Source organism: Chamaea fasciata, unplaced genomic scaffold (assembly GCF_029207755.1).
Source record: "Chamaea fasciata isolate MVZ Bird 193981 ecotype frontalis unplaced genomic scaffold, bChaFas1.0.hap1 SCAF_7, whole genome shotgun sequence".
Lineage (NCBI taxonomy): Eukaryota > Metazoa > Chordata > Aves > Passeriformes > Sylviidae > Chamaea > Chamaea fasciata.
The window spans coordinates 9,563,962-9,590,712 of record NW_027094092.1 but is presented as its reverse complement, the minus strand read 5'-3'; the positions used below and the strand labels follow the sequence as shown (position 1 = coordinate 9,590,712).

Genomic DNA, 26,751 nt, shown 5'->3' with positions numbered 1-26,751 from the left:
TCTGATTCTAGGTTGGTTTTTTTTCTTGTTTCTTTCCCTGTATCTCACACCTGCTCCCAAATTGTGATTGTCTCAAAGCTGAAGTGTGTGCTTGTATGCTCCTTCACTTTCTTGGGGGTTCTTTTCTTTTCCCCAGGATCAGTGCTGTGCGATACCTGGAATTTGCTCCTCTGCCTGCTGCAGACCAAGCTGACTTCTCTCTCTGCCTGAAGAGTAACCACTAATAATTGTCAATCCCAGCAGAAAGTTGGAGAAAGGAGCAGATGGCCAAGTTTGGTGAAATTCTCCAGGCTAAAGCCTTCAGACATCAAAATCAATTTCATTTGTCTGTCTAAATGTTATTGCTCAAAGTTGAGTAATGATGTGTTGCTTGAAGATGAGCAAATTGAGTAGAAAGAGGCAGAAGCCATCCTCTAGATCTAAGATTTCTCTGTGTTGCCAGTTCTGTAACAATTCCTGTAAAGCAGTGAAAAATCTCCCGACACTGAAGAGATGAGAGAGCTGACACTGAAGTAATCAGTTGGTCCAGGTGGTTATACTGCAGATATCTGGGGAGCAGAACTTATCTGGGGTTTGCCCCTCTGGCTCATCATCCCCATGGCTGTTCCCTTGCTGGGGACTGGAGTGGGGGAGAAGGCAGCTCAACCCCTCTCATCTCACCTGACTGGGCCCAACACCCATGATGAGGTGTCAGAATGGAAAAACAAGTATTTCCACTGTCAGAAAGTCTCTTCAAAGGATATCATCTCACTAAATGCCTTTTCTATCCACCTGCCCCATTGCAATTAAAGGGGGATGAGTTTATGATTGTAAGGGAGATGTTATTGTCACAATGCAGGTGTGTGAACAAAGGGCTTCTCTCAGGTTTTTGTATCAGTTTGAAGAGAACTGAGGGTTTAGTCTCAAAACACTTCAAACAGAGAGAGTAAGAAAAGGAGAAGGGAAATAAAAATGCCTAATGGAATTCTTCATAGTGGCACCCTATGAACCACCATACTGGTAGCTGTAATCCAAAAAGTTACATCTCTCCAATAAGGGCACCTAGAGATGCTCAGCTGCCAAGTTTCAGCAAAGTCCTAAATGTGCAGGCTCCAACAAAGAAGAATTTGATGCAGTATCTTATTTCCTTAGAAACTCTGCAAGGTGGATTGGAAGTTATCACAACCCCTGCACCATACCTTGTCAAGGGACAGAGGTGCATTAAATTATTCTTTTTAGTTGAGACATTTATTAAAATGTTAGGAGTATCTCCCATGAAAATAATTGGAAGTTGGGGTTAAAGTATCGCAACGGCTTAAAAAATATTATGTATAATAATTTCTATTTATGACTATTTTGGATTTTCTTTCAGAAATTTTAAGATTCTTTTGCTTTTACAGCATCTGAAATGGAGAACACGTATGCAGAGGTACATGAGAGAGGAAATCAATCACACACCAAGCCAATGGTGCCTGTCAAACCCACATCACCAAGCAAGACTTGTCCAACATTAGAATAAAATCATTCAGAGAAAGTAAACCTCACAAGGTACAGCTATAATTAAATGAAGAGTGCAATAACAACAGCAATCATATTGATAAAATATGAGAATTATGCTTCAAATATGTAAGTTTTGACATATATTTGAGTAAGTTTAAATAATATGGAAACTGGTAGTTGCAATGGATAGTGCTACCATCTCCCCGAGCCCCAGTAAACTGATTTGCTTATAAATCTGCTAAGTTCAAGCTAAAAATATACAGTTAGTTTTCTGGCTCATGTTATTACAAGTTTTTTTTGTTTTGGTTTTTTTTGTTGTTGTTTTTTTTTTTTTAAGACAGATATCGAAAATAGTAAGTTAGAGGGAGAACTTTTTAATATTATTTCAAGTTTCATTGTAAAGCTTTGGAATTAAGATGGATTTTTAAAATTTCTAAGGAGTGTAGGCATCTAACTTAGCACTGTTTGGTGCTAACCCCATTCAAAAGTCTTTAAATGCTTTAGAAGTTGTATATTATTTTGTGTTTGTAGGTAGTGGTGTGTAAGTGTCTTGGGGCACATTTCAGGAAAAGATGGAATGGGGAGTATGGTTAAACAAATACAAGCAGAGACCTGGAAAAGCTGAACACTAAGGAAGCAAGGAGTAGGCTGAGGCTGTTATTTTAGGGTAGGGAAGAGCAAGGGGCATGAAATTTTACACATTACTTAAAAAACCCCAACCAACCAACCAACAACAACAACAAAAAAAACCCACAAACAAACAAAACAAAAAAACCCCCACAACAAAACAAAAAAATAACCCCACCCAAACAACCATAAAAATTAATACAAATCCATGAAACTTTGAAGGCCTGTTTTGGGGTGTTTGGAACAGAGAAATCTTGCTTTCTGGGTGGTTTTGTGCAGATGTCCCTTGTGTCAGTGAGCCACCTGTTCCCACCTTTTTTAAAAGAGCTTGTTATCTTCTGAAACCACTTAGGGAGTTAATGTAATTGTAATGTCCCAGGCCTAGATTTATATACCGTCTGTGAAGGAAAATTGTCACATTTAGGTATTGTTAAGACTTTTTTTGCCTTTGTTAAAAACTAATTTTGTATTTTCACAAAATGGCTGTTTATTAGAGAAATTTAAAGTTACCTGTGTGATTGTAGTATATTTCTGGATCCAGACAGTATTAATACATGAAGTTTTTATAAAGAGATTTTGTTGTAAGATAATTATTTAATTATGCATTCCTTTGGTTATATCAGTAAAAGTTTGTTTATATATATATATTCCCCTCTGGTGATGGGTTGTGGGTTGGTTTTTTTGGGTTTTTTTGCATCTCTTACCTTTTCACTGACAAAAATAGGAGTGAGCTGAGAATCTTGATAAGAAAATGGTCTTGACACTGAAGACAGAGTTCGGTTTTTCATTATCTAACATAGTGGATCACCTTGGATTTTTCATATGACCAAGGCATAAAGTATATTTGGAACTCCTTGTTGAAGCCATGCAGAATTTCAGAAAATGAAGCATAGGATATAACCAAATGATCATTTAAACAATAAATCTCATACCTTGGGAGAACAGCGTCATTCTAATTGGAAATTTATGCTCAAGGGAATGCTTAAACCTGATTTCAGTACATAAACTGGTAGAGGCTAACTTGCTTTTTCAATTTTTAAGCAATTCAATGTCTTTGATTGAAACCAAATACCCTAAGTGGAATGCACAGACCACCCGAGGATATTTAAGTTTTTCTATTGTGAATAATGTTGGAGCTGTCTCTCCAGAATTAAAGTTGAAGGGATGCAGCAAGTCAGGTCCAGCACGACCAGATCAGCACTGAAGGGCCACAGAGATGGTTCTGTGCTCAGCGAGGTGCATGCACTGCAGGATTATGGAGCTCTGACAAAGAGCTGAAGGGGCTGTCAGTAACAACCTGTCTTGGTTTAGGAAGACCGGTGACTGCCCAGGGAAAAGCCAGAGCCTCCCTCGGAATGGACAATGTAAACCCCCTCCCTCTGAATTACTATAATTTTGAAATTAAGGGGCTTTCAGGCAAAGATATGGGAATAGGAATAACAGTTCTTTACTTGGAATATTTAAAAAATAACATGTAGTAGTACAAAAAGAAAATGAACAAAAAAAGAAAAAACACGACCAGAGTCAGAGCACAACCTGACATCCTCTTGTTCAGGGTGTCGGGAGCAGTCCAATCAAGTCCTCCTGGAGTGACAGATGTGGCTCTGTTGGAGCAGAGATGACCCTTCAGAAGGGTCCGGTGGTGCTGAGATGGGTCCAGTCTCCCTCTGGGAATCCAGTGGAAACAGGCTGTCCTGGTGTTCTGAATCTCAGGTTTTATCCAGGTAGGAATGCTTGGCTCCTCCCCCTGGGTGGAGCATCTCCCCATGGGATGATGCAATTGTATCAGCCATGCAGTGAGCCTCGATGGCCCATTAACAGCAGATATCCCCTGGAGGGAGGACGGGCGGTGGAAGAGCTAAAGAACACTGCCCCACCTGGTTTTAACAGCTGGCCCATTAACAGAAGGCACCTGCCCCCTCCCCTCTGGAGTTATGAGACAAAGAAAAACAGCTCTTTAACGGGTTTCAACAGATGGTAATAGAATACATCTTGCATTGCAACTCAAGACACTGCCACATGTACATCTATAAGCCAGATTCTCTGCTGCTCCACAGCCCCTCTGAGCCATCTGACAGTGTGATGGAGCTGAAAAGTGGCTGTGCCCTGCATCCCTGTCTCCTGCTCCTGGGCTGCAGGCATGCTCCCAGCTGCACAGTGCTGGCATTCCCAGCATGCTCACAGCCAAGGCTCAGACCCCAGGAAGCCCAGGGGCTCTCTCTGGATTTACACTGGGACTCTGTTGAGTCACTGGACATGCCTACTTTATTTTCACTTTCTTGGGATTTCTACCTAAAACCCATATTTGTTCATTTGTTTACTTTTATCTTGTCATTTTTTGTTAATTTAATCAAACAACTAACTATATCTCCCTATATTGTCCAAACCATTCAATATCCATTCATGACATTTAACTTTCCTCCCTTCTCCTCTTATTTTTTAAACCAAACAGCTCAACCATTTTCATCACTTATTCAACAAGCATCTGTATACACTAATCCTAGACCCAAAACACCTAACCCCCTAACAAATCTCATAGAGACAACTTTCCAAACCCTACCTTAGAAAGAAAGGGGTAAAACCTTCATCACCAACTCCCAAAGATGGTATTTTCATTTATAAACTACTACTACTACTACATTTATTTATAAACTACCCTCTGACCTCCCCCCTAAACAGTCTGAATTGCCCCCCGAGATAACTCCCACACAAGTTCTAACACCACAAACAATGTCAACAGCAGCCCTCCTCTGCAGAGGAGTGCTGGAAATGTTTCCACCAGTACATTCCCACAGAGCTGTTACAAGTATGCTAGGACCACCTCAATTCAGAAAGGGGAGTCATTACTGTAGCCCTGGTTCCGTGCCAGAGGTGTTTTGGTTTTCTGAAATTCTTTTCCCAGGGAATTTTCTGTAAACAGGAGAAATGTTTTTGTAACTGTAACTTTGTTATTCATTCCTTTTCCTAGGAGGGATTTCTTCTCGATGTCCCTCTGGTCTGACCAATGTGATTGAAGAGATTTGCCTTTGTCTCACCAATCAAATTGGCCTGTGTAAAATAGTATAAAAGGGAGACACATCCCAAATATAAAGGAGTCATTTTCAGCCTTCTGAATCTTGGAGTCTGTGTCATTGTGGTGTAAAACAGCATCAATTACTAATGTCCTGCAAATAGGTGAGAGCCCAGTGAGAGAAGCTATAGCTGAAACTTTGTCCTTAACATTTATTCTTCAGCCAAAATAATGTTAGATTTAACTTAGGACCTGAAGAGTTCACTGCCTATGAATGCCCTACAAATCAGTCCTGTCACTGATTTAGCCTTACATCCCAATCCTGGGTTATTAACCCTGGACAAATGGGTTTCTTCCACTGACACTCTGCAGGATGAAGGGTGGGATTTTTCCATGCTGACAGAGGGATCACAGTTTTGTTATCTCTGTATGACAATCACCACATCAACTTCACTGTGCTAGGGGATTTCCCCTTTCACAGTGAAAGAGGAAAAAAATTTAATGTGAAGAATCTGTGCTTAAATGAAGTTAGGATTTCCCATGAGAGACCACGGAAAACGTTTAAAGTTTGCTGGTTTGGGTTTTTTTTTCCCCAATCAGAATCCAGATGACTGTCGTGACTTGCCTTGTGAAACACTGAAGTAGGTACATTACTGTGTTTATTATGGTTTTTTTTCTTTAAATGGGGCCATGTAGTCGATGATGCTGACCCTGGAGAAAGTTCTCACAGAGGTGAATGCTGTGATTTTTCCTTTTGACTCAACAGTCAGAAGTGAATAAGGCAGAGAGGGAAAGATACTAAAATGGACTGGCTATCTGCTAGAATCTGGTCTGTGGGGTGGGTACTTGTGATGTCCTCATAGGATACCTGCTTGGAAAATCAACTTTCTCTCATTTTGTGATATTTGTGATATTTTCTTTCCAAATTTCTGACCAGGAGCTCAAAGCTCAATGTAGTATTTTTTATGTTTGCGATGTAAGGACAGGTGAAGTTTTACCTGAAGAGGGGGACATGTTAAGTTCAGTGAAAAGGCTAAGCTAAGTCTAGAGTTCACTACGGACAAGAAAAAAAATATCCTTGACTTGATTGCTTACAGGTAAATCATGGAAATCTATTTCAAGCTCTAAATAGCATCTACCTTTTTCTTTTTTTTTTAATATATGCTTTTTGGGTTTTTTTTAATGTCCTGTTCTATTGCAAAGTGAAAGTTCAAAGCTGCGGTTATTACGTCCTATACTGAGATAATGCCCTGTGATTAGGGCAAATGTCCAGACAAATGAAGAAACATGCATATCTGGGGGAAATAGCTTTTAGGAGCATAAATGCCTGGCCAGTGGTGCAGAGATTTCCTCCAGGTGCTTCTGCTTTACCCCCACCTGAACCCCCTTTCTTTTAATTCTGTTATTTACAGTGGTCTCCAGAGAGGACGTTAAACCTTACAGGGAACTGATTCCTTTAATAATAAGGATACCAGACTTCAATGATTATCTGAAGATCTAGGGGCCATCCAGTGAGTTATGTGAGTTAAGGCAATTGGAAAGTGTACAGAAGAGCTAATAAATAACAGGATGAGCCTGAGGCATTTCACAGGATAAAAACAACAGGTAATTATCACTTGAAAGATTTTTACAGTCTCTTCATTATTTGAATATAATTAACTGAGAGAGGCAAAATATTTCAGCCTGGTAAGGTGAATGTTTGCCTTCAGAAAGGGGATGTGCTCTTTGCATGGGAAAACTGTTCAGGGAAATTAGGGCTAGTCAATTTTTTGCATATAGATAGAATTGAAAGGGAAATACAAGAAATTGAAGTGCCCCTTGGCAAGGTCTGGCTTATTGACATCTACTTTTGCTGGTGTATGTGTGTTTGCCTTTTAAATTTAAGGGAGAAAAGGGTGTAAATGGCCGTCCGCTATGGAGAACCCCAGATGAAGGAGGTTTCTCTGCCACAAAAACAACAACGACAAGAAGAGCCCGAGGAGAGGAGGGAAGAAGGAAAGCTCGCCTCCCGCGGGGTGCATGGATTAATGTGCTGTGGGAATTGTTTCCCGGGACAGGCTGTGACTTCAGAGGGTGGCGTTCGAGGTCGCAAAGGCTGCGGCTTGGGTCCGAGGGGGAAACCAGAGGTGAAGAGGGTGCAGGTTCTTGCTGCGGCTGTCTCCATCCCTTTTAGGCAAACTTTCCAGCGGGAAGGGAGGAGAAAGGTTTAACATCTATAGCTGCAATGTTTAACTCCGTTATAAAGAAGCCAGGGCGGGGGGTTTTAGCGCGGGGATTAAAACTGGATGGGCGCCCCTGGGCGCGTTTGGGGTGATTGTGGAGAGGCGTCAGCGTTTGCTCCTGTCGTGACTTGGCTTTTTTCCACTGAGGCACGGCACGAATGCGGCATAAAGCCAGGAAAGTGCCTGTGATGAGGGAAAGGTGGGGGGTGAGGGAGGCAGCGAACACCTTTGGAGCTTGCGGGGCCGGGGGTCGGATACAGCCCCAGATCCTCTCCCAGGGCTCCAGCTCCGCCGCCTTCGTCCGTGTATTTGCTTATCTGCAAAGAAGGGAAGAGGGAAGATGGCCAGCGAAGGGAGAAAAAGAAATCAATTGCTATTTTTCATCTTTGACAAAGTAATTAAGGCTCGCTCGTCCGCTCCGCGGGCCGCGAAGGGAGCCGGTGGTGCCCTTCCCCCGGGGGAGACACCGCTGGCAGGTCTCCCGAGGGGCTCCCCAGGGGAAGAGAAGCGCTCCCTTCCCTTCTCTTGGAAAGACTGCAGACCCTGGAGCAGCCGCCCTCCCTCCCTCCCAGCCATTCCCTTTGGGAAGAAAACAGGGATCCCTCCAGGCAGAGTCTCACGTCGAGGGTGGGTGACTCCCCCAGAGCCCTGAGGGAGGGAGTGAAGGGTGGGCGGTGTTCGGTGGGAGCTGCAGAAGCTGCTTTTCTTCCATCCCTGGGACCCCGTGTGGCTGGGGGGGGGGGGGGGGGCGGGCGGCGTGGCTCGACTGCGGGACGGGCGTTCGGAGGGAAGGTGACAAGGACCTCGGAAAAATCGTCTGAATGAACCCGACGGCTGCTTACTGGGGCGCTGAACCCCCACACTGCAGGGAGTTTGGTTTTGAAAAGAACCCTAAATCCAAACTCAGAGTTTGGACCACAGTGGGAGTTTCCATCCCAAACCGCGAGCGAGCAGGCAAGGGCCGTAGGGAGCTGGGCTGTGCGGTCCCGAGGGCCGGCCACGGGCGGGCAGGACAAAGGAGAACGTTTGAAAGGCGAGCCGTGTTTCTCCGTGGCTCTCCCTCTTGTCTAAGAATGGATCCTTGGCTCCGGTGCTCAGCGAGAGCCTGCGGCCGTGCCCTCCCAGAGCTTTCCCTGGGCTACAGGGGAAAGAGAGGTGCTCGTGACTTTTCAGAAGGTAAAGGAGATCGATTCCCTTTTTCCAGGGGTGTAACTTCGATTTCACGTTTCAATGCTGACGGAGAAATCAAAACTATAGCTTGGGAAAGAACGCGAAGAGTGAGTTTTTCAATTTTTGGAAAAAACAAAATAAGCCAACCCAATGACTCTAGAAGACGTTTAGAGGCCTTCCCGACCAAAATATCTCTTGGACCGCTGCCTTGTCGCTTTTAATTCGACCTTTAGAGGCATTAATGTGAACTGGAGGCCAGCACGGCTGAGCTGACGAGCAGATCGCTCTGCGGCTGGAGGATGCCTCGAGAAGGAAACGCTGCAAAACACCACCAGCTTCTCCTCACCACTCCTAAAGCCCCTCGATTCCTAGAGACCCGCGGGAAGTTCGTGGAGTCACGGAATGGCTTGGCTTGGAAGGAATCTTAAGGTTCATCCAGCTCCACTGCGTTCCTGCCATGGGCAGGGACAGCTCCCACGAGACAGGGTTGCTGCTCTGCGTGACAGAGCAGAGGCAGAAAAGTTACTTTAGAGACAGGAACGTGCAACAATCTACAGTGTGTGTGTAAAAATACCTGTATACGCACGCAGCAATTGGCATATGTAACCCCCCTGCTCTCAGGTGTGCGAAGCAATATCCCAAGGTAACGCCAGCTGCACTGCCGGCGTGCCCTGGAGCTCTGCTGGGAGCCAAAAACACTTCCCAGCTGCCACACCGACTGATCTTTCGGGCGAAAAGCGATTTTCACCGCCGCAGTGCCGGGCAATGCCGGGGGGAGCCGGGCCTGCCTGCGCTGGGACAAAGCCGCGCTGTCCCTGACGGGGGTGGCCGCTCCCGGCGCCTCTGCAGCACCGCCCATGCCCCTGACCATTTTTTATTTGCTTCGTCCGCACAAACAAACGCTCGTAACCCGTCAAGGCAAGGACGCAAAAGGGACGCGTGTGGTGCTGGCGAGTTCAGCCCCCTCCTCCCCTCCCCTGCATAGGCGCAAGCTCCACTCTGCTTACGCTAAAATGTGAAATACTCTCCGGACGAGCTGACACACCAGCAGGGTCTATGCGGATGAACAGCGTCGCTGACGCTGGAACAACTGGGAAGGTTGCGTAGGGAGCATCCCGATTTGCCAATGCGCCTTTTTTTTTTTTTTTTTTTTTTTTTGGTCAGCATGAACAAAACTGTCTTGTGCTCAACAAATCTCTTTGAGAAAGCCCCTCAAGTCACAAATCACACCTGCAAGAGGTGATTAGGTGTGAAATACTTGGTTGCAAAAACGATTCTCGGTTAACACCTGACTTTTAATGACGAATAATTCATCCCCCCCACCCCCCCAATAATCAAACATAAATGCCTTGATGGGTGAGGGAAGAACATTAGCAAAGGTGTTCAGGGTTGTTGCCGTCATCTGTGCTTCCCTTTAGCTGCTCTTCCAGCTTTGATGAAAGAGAAGTTTGCTTTATTGTGTGTATTGTGTTTAAATTCAATTGGCGTTTCCCCCACGAAGCACAGTAAAAACAGACCATACAATGCAATTTCGTGCAACGAGAGAAAGACACCATTTAAATATATTTGTGTACTTTATAAGTAGTGAACTTCTCTCTCCTTGTATAGGTATGTGGTTAGACACAAACCTGATAATTTTTATATCTTTATTTTTATATCCATGTATATGGATATATAAATTGATAACCTGTATAAACGAGTTAATATAACATCTGATCTGTGAACTGCAGAAATGCAGATTTTAATAAAGGGAGCTGAAGAGCACTAAGAGGGAGAAGGAAGAGGAGTAGAAATGGGACTTTTGCTCCCATTTCTCTCCTGCCTTAGGTGCAGTAGTACGTGTTTCTCACATGTTCCCTCTAATTACCGGCAGGAAAGTTCTGCCGTGCCCCGGCTGGTTTTGGTTTAGTGATCAGCCCCCACATGAGTCACAGGGAACACGCAATGCCGCCGCTGCCTGAGTGACAGCCAGCCGCCGCTCCGGCTTCTCCGTGTCGCTTTAAAATCTCAAACCAAGGGTAATGATTTATCAAACCCTTATTATCAAGAAAATGTCACACGAAGGGCATCTTGCTATGCACTGACGCAAACCCAGTCTTTCCCAAGGAAGTATAGAAAGCTTTGCTCTGAAGTGGGCAAAATCCAGTCTGTCAATTGCCTGGACTGCTCTTTCCACCTCTATCGGCTCCATCTGTGGCTATTCAAGACATGGTAAGTGCTCAGTCTCTTCGGTGCCGGGAAGGGCTGGAGGAGCGGAGCGGAGGGCGAGCTGTCTCCGCTGCTGCTCCCGCGGACGGGGTTGGAATGCTGCGGGACGGGGGAGACCGGTGGTACCCCAAAATGCACTCATTTAGTGTCCTGAACGAATCCATGCAGACTTTGTACCTGGTGCCGGCAGAGTGGGATTACGATGGAGAGAAAACTTGTGGCGGAAATGGTGGCGAGGAGCTTTGTGAGACGCTCTGAAAAATAGAGAAAGGGTATTTGCAAAGCTAACTTTAAACTGAGGGGGAAAAGGGTAGGGTTCGCCTGCAGGTTGCTTAATAATGAAGATTAAAATGAAGATACATTTATAAATGTATGAAACGAAGATACATTTAAAATTGTATTTTTGAACTGGAGGGAAAGGTAGAGATGAGTGTGGGAGCGTCGTCAGGAATCTATTTATTGATATGGGGAAGCTTAAATAAAATCTTTAGCATTATGTTAGTCGGAAACATATGAAAAAGAATAGGGGAAAAATGCTGTTAGTGGCGTTAATCCCACCGTGGCAGTGTGGTTACGTTTGGGGGGTTTTTTTTGTTTTGTTTTTTTGGGGTTTTTTGCATTTCACTCTCTTGCTGACGGGCTTTGAAGCGTAGCAGCCAGCTCAGAAATGTTCACCAGCACTATTTCACTTGTTTTTTAACATCCCCGGTTTCCTACAAGGCAGCTTGTCTCTCGCTCATATATATTAACAAAAAAAAAAAAAAAGAAAAGAAAAAAGTCGATGTGCATTGTTGAATGACAGAAAGGAAATGGGGCGTAAAATTAAAGAATCTTTCTACACTGGTGATAGGGAAGGGAGCATCCTACAGTCGTGATGTGAAATCTAACGAGGTCGGGCAGCGCAGTGCTGTAGAAACACTTACTTAAACTTGAATTACGGGTTTGCAGATGGTCGTGGTGTTTTTTGTTTGAAGTTTGTTGTTTGGGGTTTTTTTAGGGGGGGCCTGGGTGGTTGGGGTGGGGGTTTTTTTGTGTACCGTACTCTTTTTTCCCCCAGAGTAATAACGTTGAATGGGAGGGCAAGCAGGCGAGCCGTGGCTCCTCGAAATTCTGCAACACTCCTGTATTCCGATTTTCTGGCGCATGCGTTTCCCGCACGAGGACAAAAAAAAAAAAAAAAAAAAAAAAAAAAAAACGTATAATCTCCGCAGTGCCAACGCTTTTTTTTTTTTTTTTTTTTTTTTTTTTTTTTTTTTTTCCCTCTTCTTCTCTTTTTGGTAAAATATGTGACGTTCTCATTTTAGGATTACGCCAGTCAAAGGGATATGAGCAAGCAGCTTGTGAACAATCCTGAAGCGGTGGCTCCCGGACCCAACGAAGGTGCGGGAGTTGCAAGAATCAGCCCCGAAAATGAGCCGCAGAACGCCCCTCCGGCAGCCCCGGACAGGCTTCCCCGGTCACTCTCGGACCACAGCAAAACCCTTCCCTCCGAAGAAGCGAAACCCAACGATTTCGAGAGGACCAAAGTCGGGATCTGCAAGCTCAGCAGCGCCCCGGTACAAGCCAACTCCACCCTCCGCGGGGAATCCGTGGAAACCTTCCCCTGCAAGCCCGGCCCCGGGGCAGGGATGGCCGGGCAGGCTGCGATCCCTCACTGCAAAATCCCCGCTCTGCAGAGCACGGACCGGGACGCCGCTCTGAGCCTGGGTAAGGGCACGCTGGAGCAGAACAACGCCTGGGTGACCCTGAGCCAGAGCACCGTGGTGCTGGGCACAGATGGCAACACTTCTGTTCTTCCTGGCAGAGTGGAGGGGGTGAGTGGTCTCCGCGCAGCTTTTCCTTCCCCCGCTTCGGCTGGTGGGCGGTCTCTGCCGCTCAGCGCAGATTTGGGGTGGAAGTTCTAAAATCAGGTGCAGACGGGCCGGGGATGGGGCTGTGCCGCGGGGAGGAGGGAAGGAAGAAGGGGAGAGAGGGTCTTGGATCCAGGGCTAATGATGTAACAGCGGTACAAGCGAGCATCCCGCGTAATTCCAGTTGGTTCCTGAGCCGTGCCTGTAGGTGCACAACCTCACACGGCCCCAGCATGAGGTCTGCTCCTGTCCCCAGCGCCAGACGTGAAGGCTGCCTTGCCCTTCCCCTCCCCAGGCTTGTCCTCCTGCCCGAACCCCCGGGGTCTACGTGTCCCGGACCCTGTAACCCAAAAACCAGGGCGAAATAAACCAGCCCAACCCCATAAGAGGGCCCCGCGGGGGAACGCTGCCGATGGTGCCAGGCCGGGAAGGTGGCGCTCCCGACGCTGCACTTGCCCTCCTCCTGCCTATCCGCATTTACCCTGGAAGCGGGGTGATCCCTGGAGGGCGGGGGGCTGTTCGTGCGATAAAAGCGATTTTCACTTCTCCTGGGTGTGCTGGGAACCGGCGGTTGGTCCTGACCCTGCAGAGGCCACCGAGGACTTCCACTCCCAGGGAAGGAGTCGGTCGACCCATCCCGAGCGCTCTGTGGAGGGCCATGCTTTAAACCCCTCTTTAGTGTAATTATTATTATTATTATTATTATTATTATTATTATTATTATTATTAATAATAATAATAGAGAGGCCTGGCAGCGGCTCCAGGGGAGGGGGGCCGGGGAGGGTCTTGCTTCTGCAAGGTCTCCCTCCCGTGCAGCCGGCAGCACCGCCGTGTTTGTTTGCTAAAGTGGCTGGTTTCCCATCTCTCTCTCTCTCCCCTCCCTGCTCACCCTCTTTTTTCCTCCCCCCTCCTGTTTCCCTCTTACTTTCCCCCCCTTTTAGGAAGACGATGTGGGGGATGAAAATAAAGCCCGAGGGAACTGGTCTAGCAAGCTGGATTTCATCCTCTCCATGGTGGGTTATGCGGTGGGGCTGGGCAATGTCTGGAGGTTCCCGTACCTGGCCTTTAAGAATGGGGGAGGTATGATGGCTTTTTCCTGTCTCTCTACCTGCAGTACCGTACGGGTCTGAGCCAGTCCCCGCCTTTTTGGCGGGGAGAAACACGAGGGGAGCGGGGTCGGCGGCTCCCTATTGCCGGGCAGCCAGCCCCGGGCTGAGCCGAGGTGCGGGGGCATCATCAGACACGTGGAGAAACATCTACCTGGGGGGTGGTGTGGTTTTTTTTTTTTTTTTGGTTTTTTTTTTTTTTTGGTTTTTTTTGGTTATTTTTGGTTTTGTTTGGTTTGGAGGGTTTTGTTTGTTTGTTTATTTTGGGTTTTTGTTGTTGTTTTTTGTGTGTGTGTGCGGTTTTTTTTGTTTTTGTTGTTAGGGGGTTTTTTTGTTGTTTTGTGGGATTTTTTGGTTTGCTTTTTCTTTTCGGTTTTGTTTTGTTGGGTGGGTTTTGTTTGTTTGTTTGTTTGTTTATGGTCACCTCTGAAAGCAGGAAAAGCCCTGACGAGATTTCCCCAAAAGGTAGCGCTTTTCTTAAAAACACCTGCAGCTGGTGCTGGCCAGAGAGGGAGGCAAATGAAGAGGCGTGTTGCTGCCAGAGGCAGGGCTCCGGAACCCCCCTCGCCTCAGTTACACACAGTCGGGGCTGGGTCCGCAGTAGGTGGGATGGGGAAAGAGGGACTTGCGAGTCGGGATAGTGGCAGGAGGACGTTTGATCCCGAGCCGAGGCATTCCGTTATTTCGTGAGGTTTGGGGGAATTATTTTAAACCTCTCCGCGATCGGACTGAAAAATAATCGTTTGCAATAGAGGGAATGTCGCTCAGCTGAAGAGAGGAGAGGAGAAGTTGGAGGAGGGGCTACGCCGTTAATAGTTTACAAGGGGAAGAAGAAGAAGTTTATTTGCAGGGGTTCTCCTGCCAGAGGCTCTTAGGTGGATGCTACTGCATTCAAACCCTTGCAGCTGTAAACCCCTCCCGTCTTGGAAAGGGCTCTCTCGGCAGAGGATAGTGCTGCTGTGATCATCAGAAACAGTTGGGTTCAGCCCGTAAGAGCCGTTTTCTGAGGGAAGAGGAGATTTTAAAGAACAATTTTTTAAATTGTGAGCCTTTTTTTCCCCATTTTACATATAAAAACTTCTTTGTGGGAGGTGTTAAATACTCCTTTAGCACTAATGAGTATTTACTGCGTGTAGAAAACGCTGGAAATGTAGAAAGCTGACACCCATCTCCCCCTCCCCAGTCCTTCCTCCTGCCCCGTCGAGGGTGGCGGCACCGGGAATCGATAACAAAACGAAAAATCTTAATAGAAAAAAATGTCTTGACTAATTTGTCCCCACTATCACGGGGTGATTCAGGTTGCTCTCTCTTCTCTCCCCCCCTGCCCCCCAAGGTGCGTTTCTCATCCCCTATTTGATGATGTTGGCTCTAGCTGGGATCCCCATTTTCTTCCTGGAAGTCTCCCTGGGGCAGTTTGCTAGTCAGGGCCCCGTGTCGGTGTGGAAAGCCATCCCCGCCTTGCAAGGTGAGCGGAGCAGGCGCTGGCCCGGTTTTTGGGGAGAGCATGTCCTGCACTCCGTCTCTTCTGCATGGCTTCAGGCGCCCCGCTCCGCCGCATGCCACGTGCGCTCCGCGGGCTCTGCCCTCGGCGGCCTCCACACCTCCGGGCTGTCCCTGTCCCCGTCCCTATCTCTGTGCCACAGGATGCTTTGCAGCCGCCGGGCCCCGCAGCTCCCGCCGCCGCCGGCATTTAAATGGATTTTTTTTTTTTTTCTCCTCCCGCCCCGCCGTGCGTCGGCAGGCTGCGGCATCGCCATGCTGATCATCTCGGTGCTGATAGCCATCTACTACAATATCATCCTCTGCTACACGCTCTTCTACCTGTTCGCCTCCTTCGTGCCCGTGCTCCCCTGGGCGTCCTGTAACAACCCCTGGAACACGCCCGACTGCAAAGATAAAAACAAACTTTTGCTAGGTGAGTTGGGCCGTGCTCGTACTCTCCTTTTATTCGTTTATTTTTGGTTTGATATTGGTGGCCGCGGGGTTTTCGTTTTCCAGAGCTCTCTGCAGCTCAGCTGCGCCCCTGGGAGATGCCAGAGGAGACTGCGGATGACCGCATCCGGGAGGGGTTCCCAGCACTGGTCTCTTCCCAAAACACTTTGTAGGGATCTCCACCCCATGGGCACTTCCCTCTGCTTTCATTCTTAAATTTTACCTCACCAAGAATAAATCAGATTTGTCAATTTAAATGCTAAAAATACTGCGGATTTCATTTATTTATTTATTTATTTATTTATTTATTTATTTATTTATTTATTTATTTATTTATTTCTTCCCGGAGGTAAACTCTGTGTAGGCAACCAAATACCACAGCTGGCAGCCTGGAGTGTCTGCTAAAGACGAATTATTTTTCTCTAGAGAAGCTTCTCTTTAACGAAAAAAAACCCCAAAACCGTTTCTGCAAGTGGCCCCAAACGCACAATGACGTGAACACAGAGAGACTAAACCTAATTAACGACCTTTTGGAAAAGGTGTCGACAACTGAACGAAAGTTCAAGTAATTAGGTGTGGTCTAATGCATTCTTGTCATTTTACAACACAACAACATCTCTACACTTTATTTCTCTGTTCCCCCACCTAATTTCTTCCTAGATTCCTGCATTATTGGCGACCACCCAAAAATCCAAATCAAGAACTCTACTTTCTGTATGAGTGCCTATCCAAACCTAACCATGGTTAACTTCACCAGGGAAGGAAACAAAACATTTGTCAGTGGGAGTGAAGAATACTTCAAGTAAGATCTTTGTTTGGAGAAATAATGTTGATCTTTCTGTAAAATCCACTGGAACAGGCAACAAATCATGGCTTGGAAAACCAGAAATACAGTAGTCAAGGGCAGCAAATGATGCTCATTTTTTTGTGCTTAGGAATGATGAAAGTTGCATTCAAACACTGGATTACTTGTTCTCTGTTCCCGTGGTGCTTAGCACAGCTGGGGTGTTGGCCCATGCTTGGCAGTTTTATTGACTACTGCAATGCAGATAAATAGAATAATACATGGTGAGAGTCACTGGAACCATCTAGAGAAACTGCTGAGGACACTGAAGCAAAACAAAAAAAAGGAATTTGCGCTGAATTGTTGCCTGTGGTTGCTGTCATTATTTTTTTCCAAAAAAATTTAATTTCTTTTTTTTTTTTTTTTTCTTAGATACTTTGTATTGAAGATTTCAGCAGGGATCGAATATCCTGGTGAGATTAGATGGCCCTTGGCACTATCTCTTTTCCTAGCTTGGGTGATTGTTTATGCCTCCCTTGCTAAAGGAATCAAGTCATCAGGAAAAGTAAGAACAATATTTGTGATTGTACACTCACAAGAAACCAGGGTGCTGGTTTTTAGGAACTCACACTCTCATTTAAGGGAAAGATAATTTTAATTTTAATTTTATAACACAACCTTGAATTACTGAAAACACTTCCAGTAAATGACTAAGTATTAATTGAAATGCCTTTTTCCCGTTTGTGTTTTCCTTTCTAGTCAAAACAGAAACAATTTTTGTTTGACTTTTTTTTCTCTTATCTACAATAAATTTAAAATGAGCTCTTAAGCTGCACTCAGCAGCGGGATGGGCGCAAATGGTACTTTCCAGCCTTCCCTATTCTGTGTGGTGTTCATAAAAATTCTGCAATCATCTCACATTTCCCTGGAATCCAGGAAATTTTGATGTAAATTTAGATGTTAATTATTTTAAAATCAGAACTGAACTTCAAAAAAGCTCAGTGTGTGTGTGTGTGTGAGCAACATAGCTAGGCGTTTCCTGGGATAAAGATAGTGGAAACAGAGACATGAATTTTCTAGAGCTGTTCACAGAGTTTCAGTTCCAAGCCGTCCCTTTGCCTCTAGAAGCTGACTTCATCTGTTGGGAGGTCACTTGGTAATTAACTGAAAATCCAGGGTCTCAGAGTGCCAGGGGGAAATTGAGATTTTTTTCCCCCTCCCTTACCTTAGTGGGATAGGAAAAAATATTTAATGAAAGGCAAGAGGCTGGATAACAATGTGAGTTTGGATGTGGCAATGGATATTTCTCTAAGTGACGCTTTCTTATTGGCCAAGAAAAATACGGACGCTGATGGCAGAGAGAAAAAATATTGACTCCTCGGTATTAGAGATAGAAATCCTGTATTCATGTAGAGATTAGTTCAGTATCTTGAGTGTACAGAAATTCATCAGGGCAACTTGTTGAAGCACCTCTTGAAACAAGAAAAGTTTGAAAAGCAGTTTCAAAAGTCCCTTCAGCTCAGACCACAGGCTGAGGGAGGTGATTCTCCCCCCATGCTCAGTGAAAAGCCCCCCAGGGTCCTGTGTCCAGCTCTGGAGCCTGCAACACCAGAAAAACCTCTTGGAGTGAGTCCAGAGAATGCCACGGAGATGCTCAGAGGGCTGTAGCCCCTCTGCCTTGGAGACAGGATGAGAGAGCTGGGTCTGTTCAATTTGCAGAAGAGAAAGGTCCAAGGAGACTTTCCAGCACCTTCCAGTGCCTAAAGCAGCTACAAGAGAGCTGGAGAGGGATTTGGGACAAGGACATGGACTGACAGGACAAGGAAAAACGGCTTCAAAGTGACAAAGGGAAGCTTTAGGTTAGATATTAGGAAGAAAATCTCCTCTGCAAATGTGGTGGGGCCCTGGCACAGGTTGCTGAGAGAAGCTGTGGCTGCCCCATCCCTGGAAATGTTCAAGGCCAAGTCAGGCTGTGTTGGGATCATCCCAGTCTAGGGGAAGGTGTCCCTGCCCATGGCAGGGGCTGGAATGAGATGATCTTTCAGGTCCCTTCCAACCCAAGCCATTCTAGGATATAATTCCACAATGTGTTATGACATGATTCTGTTTTGTTTAAGACACATAAGTTAATGTGAAAAATATTTGAAATGATTTTGTGTTGAATGTAAAGCTTAACAGGCCATAATCCAACCATTTTATTTGACCACAGAGAGAGCTTTGTCCTAGATAATTATTGAAACAATAAACACACAGCCACTGTTGTGTATTTAGACATCATGATGATTAGGTCTGCCTAGATAATTTCAGACTTTCCCTTTTTTGAATTTGCACCATAACTATCATCATGGTGATATGTAATTATTAAGAAGTACAAAGAGTAATAAAAATTCTTTAGGCTTTTTTTTTTTTGGTCAAATACAGAAATATATAAAAGAAAATTACAGAAATATAAGTGTTACTGAATGGCAGTTCTCGTTTAGTTTCCACTGAAGTGTGATAACTCACTCTGGGCAATGATCAAAAGTGGCATTTTCCTTTAGCTTTTAATTCCTATTGTTCCTCTCCAGATGGAGAGAGGAACCCTCTTTCCTTCTCTGTCTAGAATTCCACCTCTTACCTCTGTTGTTATTGATGTTATTCCTGTTTCCAGCCGCAAGAAGGGCTGTAAAATTTCAGATTCCCAGGGAAATAACTTTGTTATTTTCTTAGTGTATCCGCTGACTGCTGGCTCTGAGCCTTGGTAATTGCCTTCTTCAGGCAGCAGTGGCACCTACATTGCCCCTTCCCTCTTCCTATCCAAACCAGCCCTTTCAGTAACCTTTTCTCTGCTCTGTCCAGGTTGTGTACTTCACAGCTACATTCCCCTACGTGGTTCTCATCATCCTTCTCATAAGAGGAGTGACTCTCCCAGGAGCTGGAGATGGGATCTGGTACTTCATCACACCCAAGTGGGAGAAGCTGATCGATGCCATGGTGGGTTTGTTTTGCACTTAGAGCTGTGGGGTGAATAAATCACACAGATCCCTTGGGGATCTGCTGCAAGCATTTTCCACATGCAGAGGAGGTGCTGTCATCTGTGGAAACTTATTCTTCATCTTACATGGGTAAAGTATTAGTTAGGGTCGCTGGCAGATAAAGCATCAGTATCTGGTGTGGGTTTTCCCTCTTGAATTGTGTTTTTTTGTTTCTGAATGTATTTCAATGGATATTTATTAAAAATATAGGTTTTACATTTGAGTCTTCCATATACAGGAAGGTTTATATTGTCCTTTATTATGGGCTCAACAAGAATAGTACTCCTTATCAAATGGGCCTGGTGTATTTCTTGGCAGGATTTTGCTTTTAAATATTCTATTGACATCCATTGGTCTGACACTCTTTCCTGGAGCTGATGCTATTTTCTTTCCTTCTTAGGTTTGGAAGGATGCTGCCACTCAGATTTTCTTCTCCTTATCTGCAGCATGGGGAGGTCTAATTACCCTCTCTTCATACAACAAATTCCATAATAACTGCTACAGGTGTGTAATACTGAAATACATCTATTTTATTAAAGAGGTTTGTCCAGAAACAGTTGTCCTTCATCTTGCAGAAATCTGGTTTGTAGGACCTCCACATCTTGTCTTTTTTTCCCTTGGTTTTTTTTTTTTTGTGTTTTTTTTTGTTGTTGTTGTTGTTTTCCCTTTTGTCCTTTTTTCCCTCTTGTATTTTTTTTCCTCTTCTCCTCTCTTCTGTTTCATTTTTTGGGGGGGGCAAGGGGGAGGGGGTGGGGTGCGTATTTTGTTTACATTTAACCATTTTTTGGGTTTGTGTATTTTCTCCTCTCCCCAGGTCCTAATCTGCTAGTCTCAAAATGAGCATTTAGGCTTCTTACAGTTCCTACTGGGCCCCCATTTTCAGAATCAGGAGGTTGAGGCTGAAGGTCAATCTGGGATGTGTCAAGAGCTGTGGGCAGTGAAACAGAATCACTTGGCAGTTCTGCTGGAGGACAGCCCATGAGCAGAGTGGGCTGAAGGTTGCAGCCTCTATTTATGTGATTCTTACATCTCCTAAATGCTTTTCTTTTTCCAATTACTGTGGTTTTACATGTACAAAGTCATTTAATGCCATGAAATTTAAAATCACTCCTATTTGAAATCAGTGAAAGCTGTTTTTACAAGGGAAAAAGTCAGTGTATAGTTTTCATGCAAAAGCCTACCAGCTAAAATGTCTGCAGATGGAAAACACAAAAGCAAGTGGCATTAGTGGAGTGCTTCCCTGCTATTTTACAGTTTTAAAATTCAGTCTGAAGCAGACATTGCCAATTCCTGCAATGCCAGAGGTGCCGGTTCAGGACAGCCAGCAGCATGCACAGGGACTCACCCAAGAGGATGCTCAAAAACTTTTCCCAATCAAAACTTCAGAGCAAACTCTCCTTGGGATTTCCACTGCCATATCCTAAGTACTGGCTTCCAAGTACAGAATGCAAAATACTTAACTTAAAAAAGAAATGTGGGTGAGGATATTAAAAAGGCATTTCAAAAACAGTTTTACTAATGCTCAAAAGTAATTTAATGAAATTATCCCAGAATATGGATGAAAACTAACAGTGTTGCATACACAGTAACTCCCACCCAGCAATCCTTTAGCTCCTATCATTGAAAATGCTATTCCAGAGCTTTTTTTTCTTCCTTTTTTTTTTTTCTTTTCTTTTTTTTTTTTTTTTTTTAATAAATACAATTAGAATATCAGGGAGAAAAAAAAGGAAGAAGCATCATGCTACTTCTCTGCATTAATTTAACAAGTGTTTTGTGGAATTTGGAAGATGTTAATGGAAATTGAAGGGAATACATGGTAATGAAGTATAAAAATATTACAGTTCTAATACCAAATACATGCTTTACCTATGTTAGGGAGGGATATGGGAGACCGAAGTAGAAATAATTAGAAATGCTTAGTTACTCCTAATATTTTTAATTTTACAACACAACTTTGAATACCAAAATGAAGCATGACTATTTTCTCTTTCAATTTCAATATTCATTACATTTTAATACAGCAGTTGTACTTTTGAGTTACACATTCATTTTAAACATAGTCAAAAATCTATAGTTGTAGTAAATTTAGCTAAATTGGCTTTATAATGAACATTGGAAATATTTCGAACCTATCCAGGTTACAGAAGATTAGCACATGATGATTCCAAACAGCATGTTGTCTTTTTGATTCTGTAGACCCAAAGAATTAACAAAACCATTCCTGTTAAGACATGCTCTGTTGGAAATTCTAGAAGTTTTCCAGCTCAGTGAGGTTCTTTGACAGCTTTTCAAGTTGTATTTCATTCTGCTCCTGACCAAAAAAAAACCCCAAAAAAACCAACCACAACAGCAGTAGGAATAAGCAATTCTAGCCAACATGAAACCCCCAAACATTTCAAGTGAGCAATCTGGTTTTCTGAAGATGTAGTAGTTTAAGGGGAAGTTCTCTTGACGTGCATATTGTTCAAAAAAAATCCCATTTTTTGGAAAATAGGAATTTCTGAATGTAATAACTATGGCTGGGGCTCCTGAGAGCTGGTTTGCTGTCAAATCTTGACACGTCCAGCACAGTAAGACATTCAGCCATAGATTTCTTGAGATTCCCTTGACAATAACAACCATGGAAAGATGTAACCAGGACTCCTCTCTCCACAGATAGCAAGGTGGTTGAGCGAGTTCTGCAAAGTACAGAAAGCTCAACCCTGGAATTTTGTGTATGAGCACAAGAAGGATAAGACAAAAATCATCTTACCTGGCCAGCAGTGGCTCTTTCATAACTCATATGGAGAGCAAATGTCCTCGTGAGGCAGAGAGCTAAAAATGTGTTACAAATCATGTCACCAGGATGCCTCTCTTCTTTGGAGAGGCCAAGAGCAGATGTGCTTCCCCCCCCTGCATGGCCTGTGGTTCCTACACAGCACATGTAATGATTAAGAGGTACAAACAGTAATAAAAATTCTTTAGGCAATTTTTTTTTGTTGTTAAATACAGAAAGTCCATGGTCATGGAAGAGCACATGGGTGATGGAAGCTTGCAGACCTGATTCCTGGTGGTGCTGTGGAGATTTCTGAGCTCTCTGCTCAGCAACAAATGCCCCTGATGAGTGTAAAAGTGTGCTTTCACCAGCATCCCCACGAGATGTGTTTGCTCATAAGAGGCTCCTGAAATACATACACAAAACCTTCCTTGTGTGTATCCCGACAGGCTTCTTGTGTTTTCTTTGCAGGGACACCTTGATAGTCACGTGTACCAACAGTGCCACGAGTATATTTGCAGGCTTTGTCATCTTCTCAGTTATTGGCTTCATGGCAAATGAGCTCAAAGTGAATATTGAAGCTGTGGCAGACCAAGGTAGGGCTCACTGGAGTTTCATTACTTAGGCAGGCACCCCGTGGCACTTCCAGCTTTGTAATTAATGGTAACATTGATACTGAAGGTGGGAATGATGGCTTCAAACTGGTGTGGATTAGTAAGCCACGTGTAGGCGTTTCTTTACAGGAGAAGGTACCCTGGGAAGTCAAGATTTTAGTTCAAGCCTCTTAATTGTGTTGTGTTTTATCTTCTTTTTTTGCCAGAGTCGGGATTAAATGCTTGAGATGGGGTTTCTCGTTCAGACTCAGATGTTTATTAATTCTTATCTACATTACAGTCTCACAAGCTGTGAGTTCTACAGCACTTCTAGCTAACAAACTAAAAAATGGCCCCCATCTCTCTCTCTACAAGGCCTTTTAAGGATAAACTGTCCAATTAAGAAATGACACCTAGATTATTTTCACTTTTAACCCAATAACCAACCACCCATGGCCCGCAATGTGGACTTTTCTATCCAGTTACAAAATACCACTCAGACCCATGAAGAAGGTGTAAAAGAAGGACTGGCCTCCACCCTAAATCCTCCCTCTTGCTTTCTATATATATTACAATATTCTAAACCCTTAAACTCTAGGTTTTCCACTATGTGATATTACACACTTCTATTCACACTACACATCCATAATCCCAGTGCTATCACTCAATTTTGGAAGGCTTCTCCATGGCCTCAGGTGAAATGCAGCGTTTTCTTGGGGGTCAGAGCCTGTCAGCACAGAAAGTCTAAAATTCTCAGTGACCAGGATTCCAACATTTAAACACTTGTTTGGTAAGAGAAGGAAGGAAACTGAGTTTTGTTTTAACCCTTTGTGTAAATGACTGATGGAAGGTAGGGATGGCCCCTTCATGTAGTCAAGGGATTATTGGCCTTCTCATTGGCGTCAAATGCTGTTTGTCAAATTCTCTTCAAGGTAAAAGTTATCTCTGGGGGTGGGAATTTTGGATGAGAGGAGGGTGGATGAAATCCAGTGCAGGGGGTGAACTGTGCTTCTGAACTGCGGGGAGCAAGGAGATGCCTCCAGGGAGAGGTAAAACATCCCTGAAGAACTGATTAGAACATCTTGGTTAGTGAAGAGAGATGGTCATTAGTGGGGATCTGAAAGGTCTTAGTTGGTAGAGCTGACCACCACTATGCCAACTAAACCACAGCTCTAAGTGCCAGTCATTGCTAGAACAACTCCAGGGATGAGGACTCCACCACCTCCCTGGGCAGCCCATTCCAATGCTTAACCATCATTTCAGTGAAAAAATTCTTCCTGATTTCCAGCCTGAACCTCCCCTGGCACAGCTTGAACTGTGTCCTCTTGTCCTGCCCCTTGTTCCCTGGGAGTAGAGCCTGACCCCCACCTGGCTGCACCCTCCTGTCAGGGAGCTGCAGGAGTTTTTAGGAGTAATGTTTACATTATTTATTTTTTTTTAATTTTGGATTTTGCCTCCATTCTGGAACAAACAACAAAAGCAGTCCCAAAATCTAAACCACACTGCACTCCCCAAAATCATTTCCGAGGAAGTTAGAGCTAAAGGAGCTGGGCTTGAGTAGAGCTGCAGTGGAGGCTGCAAAGAAATGCAGAGTAAAGATATGAGAGACATGACTGTCAGGGATGGTGGAGGAAACACTTGGCTCAGCTGGTGCATCTCTGGAGATGGTGAAATATTCAGCACAGGAGCTCAAAAACCCTTTTCTGCTGAGTCCTTGCTGGTGGTCTTGGAGTGAGCAGCTAGTCCCAGGCCAGAGTTCTCTGTTCCCAGCTGTTCCAGGGGATGTGGGAACAGCTGGGAGTGCATTTGTAAGAGCCTCTTCAGATCATGTAAAAATTATTTCATGAGGGTGAGGCTTTGCTGCTCTCCATGACAGAGGGAAACAAAAATCAGTGAAGTACCAGAAGATGAATTTGCAATAGGAAAAGAGTGAAGATTAAGGATAATTGTGGACTGAGGTTTTGCATTGCATAACCGTTGATGAAAAGAAACTCAAGAAATGGTGAAAAGAACCAGCCCTTGTCATTGCCTGAGGTTGTTTTTTTTGTTTGTTTTTGTGGTTTTTTTTTGGTTTGTTTTTTAATTCTAAAGTTGTATATCTTTTTGCAGAGACGGAGAAAAAAGCCAAAATGATGATGAAACACTATCTCCGTTCAAGTTTTCAAAACCTTGAATGAAAATGTTAAGGGAAATAAGAGGGATTTTAAATTATTTTCCTTTTTTTTTTTTTTTTTTTTCTCCTAAAATATTAATCCAAAAAACATAGTATATTTTTTCATTTAGAGTTTTCTTTTCAGGAAAAACTCATTTATCTGATGAAGAAGTAAAACATGGAGGGAAAGACAGTGCAATCTCTTATTGTTCTACTCGCTAATTAAGAACATAGTGTAGTTGAAATAATGTTATACTTTAAAATGAAAGTCCAAGATATTTTTACCTTTGAAGACATATAAAGTACTTGGAGTTTTCTTGGCTTTAATACAGTTTTTATGAAGAGTTCATATCCACCAAATCTTGGAAGATGGAAGGAATGGGAGCGAGCCTCCCTGTGACTATTTCCTGTCATTGAATGCTACCAGGTTATCTAGGAGAGTTATGACGGGCTGACATGAAGACATGTGCAGTTTCATATTCTATGATTTAACTTTTCCTAAAAGTGTGATTAATGGGTACTCATTTTTCTGAGACTTAATTAAACTTCTATATGCAGGCAGCGAGTTTAAACAGAGCCCTTATCTCCAACAGTCAAGAAGAAATCTTTAATTAAGAGATTAAAACGGTGTTTGTAAGTACAATAGTAGTTCTCCATGCAAAAAGTAATATTTTTGCAACACATTTTAAAGGCAGCAGCACTTACTGAGTCATGTACAGAGGTTTTTAGAGCGGTTTTTTGTTTGTTTGTTTTTTTACTGTGTTTTAACTCTTGTGTTTGCCTTTTGTTTAGAATGAACCCCAAACACTTCACAAGTTGCCCAAGGTGATGATTTTTATGCTGCTGAAACTTGTATTTTTCTCAGTACATGAGCAAGCAGCAGTTCTGTCCTGAGCACAAGCAGCATGTGCAGCTGGAGGAACTGGGGTACAATGATCTAAAGCAGAAATGTCCAGGGCAGAGGGAGTGGGGAGCTCATTCTCCTGGCATGAGGATAACTCAGCTCTCATATGTGTGTTACCTGGCAGGAAGCATCTCTCAGAGTACTTGAAGTGGGCATCCCTTCAAGGCATACATGAAGAAGAAGCGCCACCTGCTGTAATGCAGCCACCACAAGCCCTGCAGCCTTTGCTCCCACTTACAAAAAAACCTTTTTCTTTATGGTCAATAGAAATTAAAACCCAATGTAGAAAGTTGAACAAAAAGATTGGAAAATTCCTGATTTAGACTTTAAGAAATTCCATCTCCTTATTTCTTGTGTTCTGCTTTATTTCAGGTTTTCTTGAGGATTTTTTTAGGTTCGCAGTAGTTATTGCATCCTGTCTGGTATCAGGTCTGGGCATGTTTTAAAGTCTCTCCACATTTAACACTGTGGCAATGAGTTGAAGAAGAGCGTTTGCATTTTCATTCATGTTGTAGCACTGAGGTGTGGATGTTTGCCGTGGGTTGCTAGCTGGCAGGGAAGTAGCAGGAATTTGGTCGCAGAGCAGGACAGAATCATGGCTGCAGTGTGCAATTTTTTGCTAATGTTTTAAAATTTTGGATCAGTTTGTTGGTATACTGGACGAATACACATTCTGCTTGGAAAGTTGGAGTAAATATGTGATTTGGAATTAACAGTGTAAATAGAAACTGATCAGGTAAGGCTAAAGTCTGTAATGCTTAAGCCTTTCTGTAAATAAGAAAGATTGAATCTGATAATCTTTATTTTTTCTTATTTCTAGGTCCTGGGATTGCTTTTGTGGTTTACCCAGAAGCCTTAACTAGGCTGCCCCTCTCTCCCTTCTGGGCCATAATTTTCTTCTTGATGCTTCTAACTCTTGGATTAGATACGATGGTAAACTGCCTT

General features: G+C 44.0%; 1 protein-coding gene across 1 annotated transcript in view; it reads left to right on the top strand.

Annotated features, from left to right (window-relative positions):
* The first annotated feature begins 10,455 nt into the window (after positions 1 to 10,455).
* Positions 10,456 to 26,751, top strand: part of SLC6A5 (solute carrier family 6 member 5) — a 31,025-nt gene continuing 14,729 nt past the window's right edge. The window contains exons 1-10 of the mRNA XM_066186791.1: positions 10,456 to 10,719; positions 12,021 to 12,530; positions 13,508 to 13,646; positions 15,414 to 15,587; positions 16,265 to 16,406; positions 16,821 to 16,953; positions 19,227 to 19,361; positions 19,803 to 19,906; positions 22,629 to 22,753; positions 26,627 to 26,739. Of these exons, the coding sequence (XP_066042888.1) occupies positions 10,717 to 10,719; positions 12,021 to 12,530; positions 13,508 to 13,646; positions 15,414 to 15,587; positions 16,265 to 16,406; positions 16,821 to 16,953; positions 19,227 to 19,361; positions 19,803 to 19,906; positions 22,629 to 22,753; positions 26,627 to 26,739 (1,578 nt within the window). The 5' untranslated portion in view covers positions 10,456 to 10,716. The remainder of the gene's footprint in view (positions 10,720 to 12,020; positions 12,531 to 13,507; positions 13,647 to 15,413; positions 15,588 to 16,264; positions 16,407 to 16,820; positions 16,954 to 19,226; positions 19,362 to 19,802; positions 19,907 to 22,628; positions 22,754 to 26,626; positions 26,740 to 26,751) is intronic.